The sequence below is a fragment of the Juglans regia genome, chromosome 15, assembly GCF_001411555.2.
Source record: "Juglans regia cultivar Chandler chromosome 15, Walnut 2.0, whole genome shotgun sequence".
In the NCBI taxonomy this organism is placed as follows: domain Eukaryota; kingdom Viridiplantae; phylum Streptophyta; class Magnoliopsida; order Fagales; family Juglandaceae; genus Juglans; species Juglans regia.
In genome coordinates, this window is record NC_049915.1 from 17,668,801 (window position 1) to 17,684,491 (window position 15,691).

At 33.7% G+C, this 15,691-nt stretch overlaps 1 protein-coding gene across 2 annotated transcripts; it reads left to right on the top strand.

Annotated features, from left to right (window-relative positions):
- The first annotated feature begins 4,766 nt into the window (after window positions 1-4,766).
- LOC108993252 (transcription repressor KAN1-like) lies at window positions 4,767-14,331 on the top strand. Of its 2 annotated transcripts, none has more exons than XM_018968106.2 (6): window positions 4,767-5,913; window positions 6,011-6,087; window positions 6,616-6,661; window positions 7,342-7,495; window positions 13,740-13,848; window positions 14,074-14,331. In XM_018968106.2, exons 1-6 carry the CDS (start codon window positions 5,145-5,147, stop codon window positions 14,185-14,187), a joined length of 1,269 nt encoding a protein of 422 aa, XP_018823651.1. In that variant the 5' UTR covers window positions 4,767-5,144; the 3' UTR covers window positions 14,188-14,331. The 2 variants fall into 2 exon arrangements, with proteins under 2 accessions (XP_018823651.1, XP_018823652.1); XM_018968107.2 differs by having other exon boundaries at window positions 13,743-13,848.
- The last annotated feature ends 1,360 nt before the right edge of the window (window positions 14,332-15,691 follow it).

A 15,691-nucleotide genomic window follows, 5' to 3' on the forward strand; every position in this document is an offset into this window, starting at 1 on the left:
CTACACTATGATTGTTTTTAAGTTACCAAAATCCTTGTTGCACTCCATAAACAGTGTCATTCATAATTTCTAGTGGGGTCAGAAGGAAAAGGAGCATAAGATCCACTGGATTTCTTGGAAAACTATGTGGGTAAGGCCAAATCTGTTGGGAGAATGGGGTTCAGGGACCTTCGCTGGAGGCTAGTACAAGAACCTGACTCATTTGCAGCTAAGGTCTTGAAGGTAAAATACTTCCAGAATTCTATCTTTCTAACAGCTAAATTAGGCTCCAAACCATCCTTTATTTGGAGAAGTTTTCTTGCAGCTCGACATGTGGTGGCAGCTGGTTCCTGCTGGAGTATTGGAAATGGGAGAGAGGTACATATATGGCAGGACAAATGGCTTGGTGATCCAGTCCCTAGTAAGGTTCTTAGTCATGTTGTGCAATTGGAGAGTCGAGCTACTGTCTCTGAACTAATTGATCACAACTCCATCCAATGGAAGTCTGAGATTGTGAAGGAAGTCTTTGAGGAAAGAGACGCCAATATGATCCTACAAACCCCTATTAGTACTATGCATGGAAGAGATCGAATTATTTGGCAAGGTACTAAAAATGGTCATTTCTCTATAAGAAGTGCTTACCCTATGGAGATAGCAAGGGAACAAGCAGAGAAGGGTCAAGCATCTTGTAGCAATCAATTTAAGGAGGTTTGGCAAACACTATGGAAGCTGAAGGTTCAACCTGGAGGTAAGGTCTTCCTATGGAGGGCTTGCCTTGAGGCTCTCCCTACTCAATCAAATTTGTTTAAGAAGAAAATTGTGGCCACTCCAATATGCCCTCTCTGCTGTAGGGAAAAAGAAAGTGTGGTCCATGCTCTTTGGAGTTGTGAATCTGCCAAGGATGTGTGGTGTCAAGCTTCAAAAAAGTTGCAGAAGATCTACTTGCCACAACTTTCTCTGTTAGAACTTTTTGCTGCCCTTATTCAGTCGATGGAGAACTAGGTGCTTCAAGAATTTGTAACAATGGCTAGGAAGATTTAGTGGAGGAGAAACTGTCTTATTTTTATTTAACAATGAATTTACTCATCCAAATTCAATTGTTAGGGAAGCTCGAGTCATCCTTGATCTGTTGGATGAAAAAGACAAGCATAGTGATCTCAGGACTCAATAGTTTTGCTCATCCCCAGCAAAATGGAAGGTTCCTCCCTTGCACTGGTACAAAATCAATTAAGATGGATTTGTTGACAAAAAGAAGGGAGTGATAGGAGTTGGTGTTGTTGTCAGAAACAGTGAAGGGCAAGTAATAGCTACCATGAGGCAGAGGAAGAAGTTGTTTCCAGACCCCTTGCTAGCCGAGTCCTACAGTGCTCTTCTAGCTATTAAATTTCGTATGGATCTAGGCCTTAGACAAGTCATCATAGAAGGGGACTCCTTACAAGTGATCAACTCTCTGCAGGATGATAAGGGAGGTGGGAGTAGTGCTTTTATGTTTGTTTGTGAAGCAAAACTTTTGATGCAAAATTTTGCTAGATGGGAGGTTTCTCATGTTAGGAGAAATGACAATGTTATGGCCCATTTGTTAGCAAAATATTCTCTCTCCATTTCATATTTGATTGTAACAATTGAGAATACTCCTTATTATATTTCCTCTTTATTATAATGAAATGGTTTAAGAGTTTTCAAAAAAAAAAAAAGAGCTGAAATGAACTATTTCCAAATTTCTCAATGATGACGTTTGTAACCAGACTATCATTTGATCACTACATCATTATGATCAGTGTCTATATTTCTTTTATAAAAAATTTTATGTACAGTCATTTTTGCGTACACCTTGTGCACTCCACTACTCTAATTGACTGCGTCACTTTTTTTAATATAAAATAATTGTTTTGGCCAATTACATCAGTGGAGTGAGCTATGAGTATGCAAAAGTGACTATATGTAGCAAAACTCTTCTTTAATTAATTATTTTGGTACACACTAGAGGGAAATATTAGGGGTGGGCAGTGGGGCCCGGCCCCTCGCTACCCCGCCCCGCATGCAATATCCCATGCGGGGGGCAGGGGGCGGATTGACCCCTGCGGGCCCCCGCACCCCGCTCCGCACTCCTCCCATTTTTAATGTAAAAATTTATAATTTATAATATTTATATAAGTAATTTATATAAGTATATTGTATATAAATATATACAATTAGTTAAAAACTTGAATTTAACTTCAAGTTAGTAAGTCTCATATTGCTTAACTATCACTATTGTATTGATTTGGTCTCCTATATAATGGTTGGCCTAGGAGGTCAAAACAATCTAAAATATAACTCTAATGAGTTTGTATCTTTTTTTAATGAATAAATTTCAACTTAGACTTTAAATTATATTATAATTTGAGTTTAAAAATATTTTTAGACTAAAAAAAAAAATTTAAACAATAGGTTGAGCAGGGGGCGGGGCGGGGTGCGGTTTCTACCCCACCCCCGGGTAGCGGGGCGGGGTATGAAACCCCTCCACCCGCATGGTGCGGGGCGGGGGGAGGGGAATGGGTGCCTTCGCCTTGCACCATGCGAGTAGCACCCCTGGAAAATATTTGAGGATGAGAGTACGGAGAGAAAGAGAGAGAGAGAGGCAGAGAGTATTAATAGATAATTAAGTATTGTTCATCAATTTTTTTTTAGTAGGGCTACAACTATAAATGAATTATAAAAAAGTCAACTCACAAACTGATGTAGTTTCATGGATTCGTCAGATTTACTTTACAATAAAAGTAACTTTATAATATGATGAACCATATCAAACCACATCAGTTTGTGAGATTATTTTGTGTAATCCACTCGTGGCTAGAGTATTTCTCATTTTTATTTAGCAAAACACTTTATCCAGAAATGGATTACACAAAGCAATCTCATAAACTGACGTATTTTGATGTGGTTCGTTAGATTTTAAAGTTATTTTTACTGTAAAGTAGATCTAAAAGATCAGATAAAATCATATAAGCTTGTGAGATTATATTTGTTTAATTTGTTTATGGATGTAGCACTCATCTTTTATTTGTACACAAGTTAAGTAGTAATAGCTATTTAATGTTGGCAAAATAGATTACTTAGCTTAAATATTTTTGTCTTTAGAATTTGACCAGCCAACTTTGAGGTTTTGTAACAACCTTATATAGATTAGAATCTAGATAACAATTATATTTATTAGAATTATGTTTTAGTTAGAGTTATTCTATTCTCAAGTCTAGGGCTATAATTGAGTCGAGCTGAACCAATCTATGGTTTGTCGAGCTCGGCTTGACTCAAAATACTTGAACTCGAGCTCGAGATTTTTCTTTATTTTTTGTTCGAGTTCGACTTGGCAAGCTAAATTTTCATCCAAAAAATGAGCTCAAGCGAGCTCGGCTCAAATTGTTTATTTTTTTTTTAATTTTTTGAATAAAATTTAATAATTAATAAATTAAATAGATAAAAACTAAAAAATCTAATATTGAATTTGTACAACTAACAAGTAGAACTTCTATTGAATTATAAGATTTTAAAAATTTATAAAGAATTAATATCTATCTAATTTATATTTATCCATAATTAATATCTATGTATTAATAATCATTAATACATACACATAATATGACAGTATATATCTATTTCATATATGGTTTCCACATACTAGTATATGAAATTATTAAATCTTACCGACTAATCATTGTACAAATTTAAATAGTCATGAAGTATATTCAATATATAGAGATAAATAATTAGGTTACGTATTATATATTTAATTATATATTATTAGCTAATATATATATCTATGTATATATAGATATGTGTATGTATATATTTATCAATATATGAATAGGATTTAATCGAGTTAAGCTAACGATTCGACTCGAGCATAAACGAGTAAGCTTTAACGAGTTTTAGCTGAGTCAAATCGAGTTTTATTGAGTATGTGTCATTTACTAATCGAGCAGATATTTGCTTTCACGGGTGAGCTTTTTTTTCACGAGTCGAGTTCGATTCGTGTTTAACCGGACAAGTACCGAGCGGACTATGAAACAAACTGATTCATTTACAGCCTTACTTTAGTCGGTGTGTAGAGTACAACATCCATATCACTTAAATGATAAAATTTTATTTATAAAATTCAAAATTTAAAATTCCTCTTTTAAACCAAATTATCTCATATAAGTACTTTATTATGGGAGTTATCCACCCACACCAGCTTATAAATAGAATTTTTCTTAAACATATATTATATTAGTAATATAATTTCTTTTGTTTATAATCTTATCTATATTTAGATGCTATCGTTGTAAATTTATATTCTTACTATACAAAGATTTACTTGTTTATAAGAGTTTATAAAACGATTGAAATTATTTTTATACTACTTGTATTATTTGATAATTGATTATTATGATACTATATGAACAAAGTGTTCATTTTGATAAACAAATCAAAGTCGAATTAAATATTTTAAATAATGTTTTAAAAAAAAATCACAACATGTAAAAAAAAAAATGCACTGTCGGTTGTAGATGATCAGCCTATCTTTTTATTATTATTATTATTATTAATCCCGTCGTCTCCGGGGAAGTAAAACAAATTGCGTAATGAATTTTGTAGTTTTGCGGGTATTGACTTGGAGAAAACGAGAGAGAGAGAGAGAGAGGGGCCTGTTGGAGTGTCACTTTCCTATATATACTCTCGAGGTAGTGAGAACGCATACCAAAATCGTTCTCCTTTCTCGATCTTTTCCATTTATTTTCATTTTTATTTGCAACACCACGTATCTCTCTCTCTCTCTCTCTCTCTCTCTCTCTCTCTATAGTTCCTACTGAGGATGTCTGTTTCTTGTAGAACAGAAAAAGTCTTCCTTTACCAGTTATCCGTCCTTACACCACAACTTCTTCTTTTCCTTACCCCTCCGAGCGCGTCTTTCTTTTTTTTTTGATCTTAGCTAAAGGTTTTCCTTTGCCTAGCATCCATATAAGTTCTATGCTTCAGATCACTCGGATATTCTTTTTTTTTTACCCTACTTTCGTTTTTCCTCTCAAAAGTTACGGCGATTTGTGTTTTTGTGTGTTTTTTTCCCCTCGAATTCTAATTTCAGCTAAGGAGGTTGCACTTTGAGTTCGAACCTCACCAAATTTGAGAGCACTTCTGAGGATAAAATGTTCCGGAAAGACATTCTTGAAGAACCCTCTAATTTGCATCCGATTCCTGATCTTTCACTGCACATAAGCCCTCCAAAGAGCGCCCCTTCCTCAATTTGCACTGCAGCGCATGAAGGAGATTTGAGCTTCGATGTTTGGCGCAAAGATGATCATGACAAGCTAAAATCTCACAGCGACAATTCCATCAGAGCCAGTACCCAGTTAGCTGAGACTGGATTCTCTCTATCTAACCCTAAAAGTGCTTTGGAGGCTGAGAGTCAATGGAGAAGAAACTTCATCAGCAGTAACAGTACTGGTGGGGAAGAAGTACTACTTCAAGCAAGGCATAGAAATCGTGGGATTCCAGTGCCTGATGTTCCTGAGGGAATCAAAGCCATAAAAGGAATTCCGGTGTTCTCAACTTTAGATCATTCCAGCAAGTTTTGTTTCAACCAAATGGCTGCATATCCATCTTTTAATGCTTCTACTCGTTCTTCTGCTGCCATCAGGCCTTATGGTATAGAGGGTTCTGAACCCATTTCAAGGTATAATGGGATAACCATGGAGACTCTAAGAACCCAACAGTTTCATCAGTATATGCAATTCCCACAACACCACTATATTGGGGCTGCAGGAGCCTCGGATTTCTCAAACAGCTTTTTGAGATCATCAAGATTTATGCCAAAGCTGCAAAGTAGGAAGAATATGAGGGCTCCCAGAATGCGTTGGACAAGTTCTCTTCATTCTCGTTTTGTTCATTCTGTGGAGCTCCTTGGTGGCCATGAAAGTATTGCTCTCTCTCTCTCTCTCAACTATTCTAAGATCGATTTTTCTTTCTTTGACTTTTCCTTTGATCGTTGGTTGTATTGTTGGCTATTAATTAGGGGCTACTCCAAAGTCAGTTTTAGAGCTAATGGATGTGAAAGATCTTACACTTGCTCATGTCAAGAGCCATTTACAGGTACAGCTGAAATAACACTCACCTTCCTTCCTTCCTTCCTTCCATCCCTCTCATTTTTACACACCACAGAAAACCAAAAGAACACGCTCCTGTTGAAGGGCCCTCTGTGTCCCTGTGGCTGTGGGGTGCGGTGAAGACTTTTGTCTATGATCCGTATGGCACAGGAGCCGATGAATGCAGTGAATGAATGAACAGTTTTGAGTCTGTTCTTTATGAAACAAGACAACTTCTACTTTTAGAGAGAGAAAGAGAGTGTGAGAGAGAGAAAAGTAGCCATCATTTCTCAATAATAGAAGCAATTACTGACCTTACCAAACATCAACGTCGTGGCCATTAAAGAAACCAAGAAAATCCAGAAAGCGAAGCATCTGATTTGATTTTTTTGACTGGGATCTTATTATTAATATATTTCAAGTTGAGCAGTAGATTTCTTTCATTAATCCCATCTTTGTTTTGTCTGTTGGTTTATAATTTGGTAATTATTTATTTATAATATATTATATATGTTCTAATAATTTGCCTCGGCAGATGTATCGCACTGTTAAGAACACTGACAGACCTGCTGCTTCCTCAGGTAATTCATACTCCTTAGCTTTGTTTCTTTTTACCCTTATTAATGCCATGATTTACGCTACACGTTTTGAATTATTGAAGATTCTCTCCTTTTACTTTATGCTTTATATTTCTACAGATCATATGCATGCATGGTTTCAGACACATCATGCACATTATATAATTTAATGCACCATACATATATATATAAGCGTTTAAATAATCCTCTATATGTATGCATGTATGTACATCTGTGTGCTGCATGCTGCATGTGTATATATGTGAATCCATGCATCTACAAGAATAATACATAATTTAAGGGAGAAATATATACATGTGATTAAAATGTGAATATAAAAAAGATGAAAACTCCTAAGAAAAAAAAATATATTCTTGTTTAATTATATATATATATATATATATATATATATGTATATGTATAGGTATTGCTATTTTAAGGCCTCTACTCTATACATTGTTTATATGATATAATTTGATTTGAAAAATAAATTTTAAAATTTAAAATCTTACAATCTCAATCTTATCATTTAAATGATGTGGATGATATACTCTACGCATCGACTTGATAATAGAATCATTCATATATATATATATATATATATATATATATATATGTATGTGTGTGTGTGTGTGTATGGACATTACAATCTTGATCTGAATTTTGTTTGTGGCTTGTATTAGATGGATCTGGAGACGAAGATTTCTTGAGCACAGCTCCAACTTTACATGATCAAAATGAGAACTGTCTCCTCAATCAAAGAAGATCATCAGCTTCAAATGCAGTTTTGGAACATGAAATGGGATACCATTCTAATTTGTGGTGTAACCCTTCCAGGTTCTCATCTCTCGACTCTCTCTGATATATATATATCCACTAGGAAAGTACTAGTACAAGACCTTTTCTTTATGCAGTCAGCAAATTCTTCTGTGACTTGATCTCAATCTTGTCCCCTTTACTTGTTGACATTTATAAATGATCCCCAGCTAAGTACATTACTGTCGATTTTAGGGTTTTTTTTTTTTTTCATGACATCCATCAATCAAGATTTTTCCTTTAATATATATACCAGTTTAATTAATTCTTCATTTAGCTAAAGTACTTGCAAGACGTCTTCAGCCTGGTTACTTTGTCCAGCTTGCACTTCAGAACATATATTATTCTATTAATCAGATACTAACCATATATCCACGATGAATAGTTATGTATGGAGATTATAAGTACTCTGCAAACACATGCACCAATCTGATTCTGTATTAATCCGAATGGACGTAGTATAGTTAATAAACATCTTTGTACATTCTTAATTAACTTTTGCATGCAAAGTCTAAATCGTTATTAAATCTCTCTCTCTCTCTCTCTCTCTCTCTCTCTCTCTCTCTCTATATATATATATATATATATATTATAGCCCAATCTTGCTTTGTTAGCTCCAAAGATCAGAGATCGCCGGACCAAAAAAGCATATATATTAATTACTTTCCTCCACTTCAATGAGCATTTAAACGAAGGAAAATGTTAAAGTTACTTAAAAAAAACTTATAAAAAACTTACTTATCCATATATCAGTTATTGATATATTGAAAATATAAAATTTAAAATTCAAAATTTAAAATTTAAAAGAAAACTAACAAAATGAGTTTTGTAAATAAAATTGTAAGTACATGTACCACTAGTTATTCTGAAAAAATCTCTTGCCATGAATTCGAAGGACTCGTTTGGACACTTAGAGTATTTGAGAATATATGTGAAAAGTAGTGAAAATGGTTTTTGAAATTTTTTGAGTTAAGATGTCTTATTGGATTTTGGAAAATGAGAGAGAAAAGTTGAATGAAAATATTATAAAGTTAAAAAATTGTTTGAATATAATTTTTATTTTGAAATTTGAAAAAGTTATATTATTTTTTGTGTTTTGTTTGGAAGTCTTGAAAAGTTGTAACCATTAGGTAATGATTAGATGAAAAGTTAAAAACTTGAAATTGAAAAATATTTTTTTTTTGAGTGATGTTTGGGAAGGAAATATTTGAAAATATCTTAGAATACTTGAGAATGTTTGAGTGTCCTAACAAGGCCTAAGATCTCTTACAATTTGTACGTCTTTGGTTCTTGAGGTACTTCAACACTCATGATGTCTTGCTAACAAGCTTATAAAATAATTTTTAGGTTCTAACACATTCGTATACGACTCGATATACGTATTGTTGACGATAATATCACTAGTATCAAAGCCTTTGGCTAACGCTAGGTTCGATCCTGTGGAATACTTATTCTTCCGCTAGCTTTACCTTCCACAAAATTGTTGTCGCCGTTCAATTATGTATCGTCTCAAATCAATGCATTTGGAGCATCTCTATTAGCAAAGGAATCTTGTCCACAACTTTAGATTTGATGTTTTAGTTGCCAGCCACTTCATCACAACAACATCATCTCATCGACGATCAATTAATAAATATGAAAGCTACTTTCAATCTTAAACTCAAGATTTCAAAGTTCTCCACCTTGAGTTTAAATCTTGAGTTTAAAGGGGGATGTTGAAAATAATATCAAATCAATAATTTGATTTGATATTATCTTCAACACATATGTGCCTGATGCCAGATTTTTGTCTCCAACTAGTTACCATTTTCCCTTTTTCATTATAATGTAATTACCAAGAAAGGTCCTAGCTACATTAGTTCATATAGTGTGAAAGAATTAGTTGAATAATTATTGAGGTTAAGGGTATAATTAAATCAAATTTGAGAGAGTTTTAAATGTTTTAAGCACTGTTTGTTTAATTTTTATGTAGATAAGAATCAAACTCAAACTTTATCACCAAACTACAATTTATTTTGACAATCCATCCAATATTTACCTTCAAATGTGTTCGAAGTTGTTTATGAATTGTTTGATGGGTAAACAATTATTTATTACGTATGAAATTATAAAAGTTGAATTGGCAAACCTTGTATTTGATACTTAACTCTTTATTACAAAATATATTATTTATAATATTATATCCTATGATTTTATCAACGGACTTTGAAATGCCAATTTTGAGTTTACGTAATGTATTTATATGAATTTGATATTTTTGACATATCTAAATCAAGAGTCTTGATCGATATACTCTATATATAATATTGCCACTATATACAACATGTCAAAGTAATCCCATGAAAGCCAACTGAAGTTTATATGTGTTGATGATTTTCATACACCTGGGCCAAGTTCCAGCAACCCGAGTTGGGATCCTGCTACCTGCAACACAGAGACAAAGGGGGCTCGGTGGTGGTCCCAGGAAACTTCGATGCCAAAATCACTCTTCCTTTCTTGGAGACTTATCTCAAAATTAAAATGTCTAGAGAGCTTATTCGTACCTGGAGTCTGACTTTTATACAAGGTATCGAGGGAACATTTTGTACCCTGTGTCAGGGGTCAATGTCACACTCACAATTGTTAGGCTGCGATCTTTAATGCGATGTGGCTTATGAGGTGGAGCCATTAATACGGCGTAGCTCCCATGATGGTGTCTCGATTGTAGATGACCAGTGCTATCACTTCCGTCCCCATCATCAAGGAATGGAGGGTTGTCTGCGATCTTTGTTCAATTGCCGGCTTAGATATTTAATTGCTAAGTGTTAGGGTCGGCGTGTCCCGTCTATCCCCTCGAGTTCCGTTGGTGATTCTAGGCCCATAAGAGCGGAGTGAATCGGGCTAAGATTGGCTTTAGTGTCTTGCCCAGGCCCAACCCCGAAGAGGGGATGCAAATATTCCCTCCAATAGGAGTTCTCTATTATTTAATAATCGACAATAATTTTGTAATCTCATCTATCAATAGTCACGGCTTAAACTGAAGAATATTCTAGTGGATTGAGAAAGATGCATAAGAGCTAGCTTTGAGGGTCTGAAAAGCAAGGTGCATGTACACCTAATCTATAAGACATGTCTGAATCAGTTCTTGTTCTAGTATTACCAAATTTTGAGGTAGTATCATGTAATGCCTCTAATGTATTGGAAATTGATATGTGTCCTTCTTAGTCAAGACGATAAGCCTATTGTCTTTTTTAGTGTGATATGCCCATGTCAAGGAGTTCTATTCTATTGATGATGAAAGTAGTCTTCTTTCTAAATCATTGAGAATTGAGGTATATCAATGGACAATACAAGCGCGCTGAATGTCAAATATTACATTTTAGCTAAAAGAAAGTCACTACAAGAAAAATATTTATTTTTGACTAAATTATTAGTTGCAAATAAGTAATTTTCGTCTCAAATATCTCATCTAGAATAAACATTTTTCATGTAGTGTGTTAGCATTGACTTTGTGGAAGGATCAACAGTGACACAAAGAAACAAAGCTACAACTATGTGTTTTTTTCTTTTATATCTTTTTCTCAAAAATAGCGCACTTTGTTCCTTGTAACAAGACCATGGACGCTCACATGTAGATGATGATTTATATTTTTGAGAGATGCATGAATGCATGGCACATGATCTTCATGGTATGTACCAAAAAAAGTTGTTTCATATACCGAGATATATAAAGTTTATCATTGATCACTTTGGTGTTCATTATATATGGACAAAGCTTGGTACAATGCTACTATAATTTATAGGATATCTCATCATGATACTCAAATCTATAGTCAAGTAAAGGTTATGAATCAAAGCCTCGAGAATCTCTATTGAGGAATGAAGTGGGGAAGAATACTTATCGTGGGGGATCTTATGGTGGCTTAGGCAGAATGTTTCTTAATCATAAGCGTTCTTGATCAAGCTATACCAATTGTTATAGCTAGACCTCTTGAATTAGTTTACATGGTCTTAATCTGGCTATCCCTTGGGATTTGGATCTTATTCCTTCGACATTGCAATCCGGTACGTGGAGATACTGCTGATGAGTGAGTCATGGCTATAAAAAATGAATGAGCAGATACGTACGAGAGAAGATTGTCAAGCAAAACAAGAAGCATTTTCCAACTAAAAATCATGTATTTATGTGGGTTCATCTTTGGATGGAGCATTTTCCGACTAAAAATGTAGGAAGTTGATTCCTTGAGGTCCATAAAAAGTGTTGCGATCATATTCTAGACAGAAATGCATGCCTATAATATAAGATTGAATTTCCAGGTTACTACAATTTCAACAACATTTTATGAATTCGATAGGTCCATTATCATAAAGATTAAGCTGGTTTAGACTCGATGCCGAGAGTTTCTATCAATCCGGGGGATCCATGACATGGATCCTTTATATGGAGTTCCTTTAGGTTGTGAGTTTTATGTGTCCTTTTGGGCTTCTTTTTTCTTGTTTAGCTCATTGTTTTAATTTTTTTTTTCAATATAGGTTGCATATATAGAAGGCGTTTAGGTCTTGAGTGCAATAACATGAAAATCAATATATATCAAGTATTGATGATATGGAAAACAAAAAGCGAGTGATATTGAGTACTCTCCAACTGAAATTCTGTCAGTACTATTGCCTGATCGGTGAATTCATCATGAAAAGAACCTACCTACCTAGGGTTACTCTGATAGTAAAGATCAACGTCTTCAATGTAATAAAGACATGCATGCATGGATAATCATGACATATTCATTTACAGTCGTGTGTTTACAGAAGATCAGCATGATCTTCATTTAAATTAAGCGTCTGATTTGACTATGTTTATGAGGAATTTGACTGAAGATCAATATTGAACAAGGACCTTAATATGGGAGCTTATGATACGTAGTAGAACTCATGCCATATATGTATATAGTATGTTTTCTTCTTCTAATGTGATTTATTCTGCTTGTGTTTTAGAAAGCAACATTGGTATTATATGTTTTTGAAAAAGAATCTAAGTCGGCTTCGTTTGTTTACACATATGAGATGAGATGAGATGAGATGAAAGTTGAATAAAATATTATTAAAATATTATTTTTATTTTGAAATTTAAAAAAGTGTAATTATTTATTATATTTTGTGTAGAAATTTGAGAAAGTTGTAATAATTAAATGAGATGGTTTGTGAAAACAAACAAGCCTTAATGTTTACTAAACCACACTGAGTGATCAGTATGATATTTGAACATTTTAAGGAATTCAAATACTATTTGATCCGACCATATGCTAGATCAGACTAAAATTCTGAACATTTCTCAGGTTTTATAATCTTCTTTTGTGCACTTATTTATCTGTTGATGATCATCATCCTAGAGTCTCATGAATTCAATTCATTCTTCAAAACATGGGAAAAGATTTGAGGAGTACTCCCGTATTAATTAATTCCTAATGGTAAAATCTGAAGATCATGTAGCTAGGAAAATCATCCTGTGAACCTAGTACTAGCGTATATATACTGGTTACTTTCTTCTGTGTCCTTGTAATGATAGTACACCTCGTTTGAAACATGAAACTACTTGAATACTTCCCACTTCATCATTCTTGATTTTGAGGGCATAATGGGTTCATCTTTGCAGTAGTTTGAAAGGATAGACATTAATACATCAATTCATTCATGTTCTTGCTGAATAACTTTTTGAAATTGATTAGTTGATAATGGTAATGTTAGCTAGCTGTTTTAATTCTTTCTAGCTCACAATCATTTCTCATAATATTTCTATCACCTCTTTCTTCTGGTTTTTGTTTTCTCAGTACCATTCTAACTCAAATATCAAAATAATTATAAACTAATTTGCTTGTTTTAATGGTTATATCAATTTCTTTCTCTAATGTTATATTTGACTACCAGTTAGCAAGCAAACAATAACTAAGCACATGTTGAAGTAATTATATTATTGCCTTACTTTGCAGTGTACATTAATGTGTAAACTTTTCTATTAGCGTGAGGAGTATGAATGGCTTTTATCGAAAAATAGTGTTAGATACAGTCTTAGAATATGCAAATCTCGTGCATTACCTTTGAAAAATAGTAGACCCACATTTAAAAAATTGGTTTTTTCAGTGGATCCTATAGTACTTATTCACTTTTTTTTAAAGGGAATGTGCAGACTCTAAGACTATATTTAACATTACTCAAAAAGTGGTAATAATTCGGTTTTTGGCCATGGACAAAATATTTGAAGAATAACTGGTTTCCTATGAAATTGTTACAGTAGATCAGGCTCATGGGTGCAAGCAGCCAGTTCAAGGAATCCGGATAGATTACTAAGACCTGAAATATATCCATCATCTCAACAAAGATCTGGAGACCAATTTGATCAGGTAGGGATCTGAAGCAAGCCGAGATCATACCTTTGAAAACTCTGAAAACTCCTCCAGTTTGATCAATTATATATGCGTATAAATTAAAAACCCATGAACAAGTACTTAAAGTTGGTTGAATTTCATTAATACTAGTACTGATTGATCGCTGGTTGTTTTTTTTTTCCTTTATTTATGCACTTGAGACCTAAAAATAAGTGGTGTAAGTTTCTAAACTCATTGCAGGTATGTGATTTTGCTCAATCAATAAAGTCCAGAGGTTCAAGTTTAGGCCTCAAGAATCCAAGCTTGGAGTTCACGTTAGGGAGGCCTGACTGGCGCAGCAAAGAACATGACTAGTTTGAGTTATTAATGGCTAATTTGTTTTAGTATTCCCATGGTAAGAAAATTAGGGAAAATGCACTGATGTATAGGTACAGTTAGCGAGCCATAAATTAAGAAAGAAGAAGTGTTACAGCCACAAAGAAATACTACAAAAACAAATAAATAAACTGACATGACTTTATAGGATACGCTGTTAGATTGACTTTATAATGAATGTAGTTTTACAATTCCACGTACCACATCAACTCATGTCAATTTGTGAATTTATTTTTATAGGATTTCTTTGTGGCTAAAGCATTTCTCTAAAAGAAAATTATGATCTCTACAAGTTTTTGTTTTTTCTGTTTTTTCGGTTTGTCTTCTTCGATCGATTAAGTTCCATGCATGATGTCTGTACATATATACTTCTTTTGCTAAAGCTGCTCTTGGTGGTGAGGAGATCATGTGAATCGTGATCATCAACTGTCATGAATGAGGGGTCATTTTCTGTACATATCATCTCCTAGCTAGCCATGCATGCAGTTCTATTCCCTCTGTCTCGTCTCGTCTATCAGCTTTTACAATTCTCCATTATCTCTTCTTGTGGGGTCATTTGTTGAAGTGATTAGTACGTGAAAGCTTGACTTTATGGTACATTATATATTCCATCCAAACCTGCCTGATTTGGAGCTTCACAGTTTTGTTCACATGTAAACACCCCCCCGGGGGGCCATAAATGATCGTCACCTTAAATTCTATTATTTATTTTATATATTAATACTTTCATTACGTTTGGATCATACACTCAGTTAACAAATAGGTTAAACATGTAAAATATTTAATTAATTGAGATAGAGTGTAAAATTAAAATTTGAACTCACATATAACTCTGATACCATATAAAATCATCATTTGTCCCAAAATGTTAAACTAATGAGAAGAAGTAGATGTTATTATTTATATCTATAATACATTGATCTCTTATGTCATATAGCTAGACTCTCTCTCAATAAGTAGGCCAAACTCATTAAATATTCAATTAATTTGGTGAAGTGTAGAATCAAGGTTTAAACTCAATATATCACATGAAATCACCAGTTGTCCCAAAAACATTAAGTTAATAGGAATAAGTAGATTTTATTATTTATTTTATATCGTAATTAACAATCCATATTGAAAAATCTCACTAGACTCTTTTCTAAATTTGGAAGTTTCAAGCGAGAGAAATATATATGAAATGTTGTAATATTCATTTTACGTGTCTATCTTTCTCTCTCACTTGATACCCTCAATCAAATCATTGAAAGATGTTTATACATCAACCATTCATGCATGCATAAAAGCTTATATGTCCTGCTCCAGCTTTCAGACTCAAATTGAGAAAAAATAGCTCTGATTACATCAATAATACTGTTTTTTGGGAGGTTGGTTGGTTGATTCCACCATTAAAATCTTGTCACATTTGTGGAGGTATTACAAGAAAATTGTTTATTTGTGACCAGCTATTTTCTGTGATAATAACTATTTCTTACCAAAATTA

Bases quoted from the DNA above. Each gene is read 5' to 3' on its own strand.
- LOC108993252 (XM_018968106.2), top strand. From the start codon at position 5,145: ATGTTCCGGAAAGACATTCTTGAAGAACCCTCTAATTTGCATCCGATT. The intron at 6,662-7,341 runs GTAATTCATACT...GGCTTGTATTAG, and splicing joins CAGACCTGCTGCTTCCTCAG to ATGGATCTGGAGACGAAGAT. The intron at 7,496-13,739 runs GTTCTCATCTCT...AAATTGTTACAG, and splicing joins TTGTGGTGTAACCCTTCCAG to TAGATCAGGCTCATGGGTGC.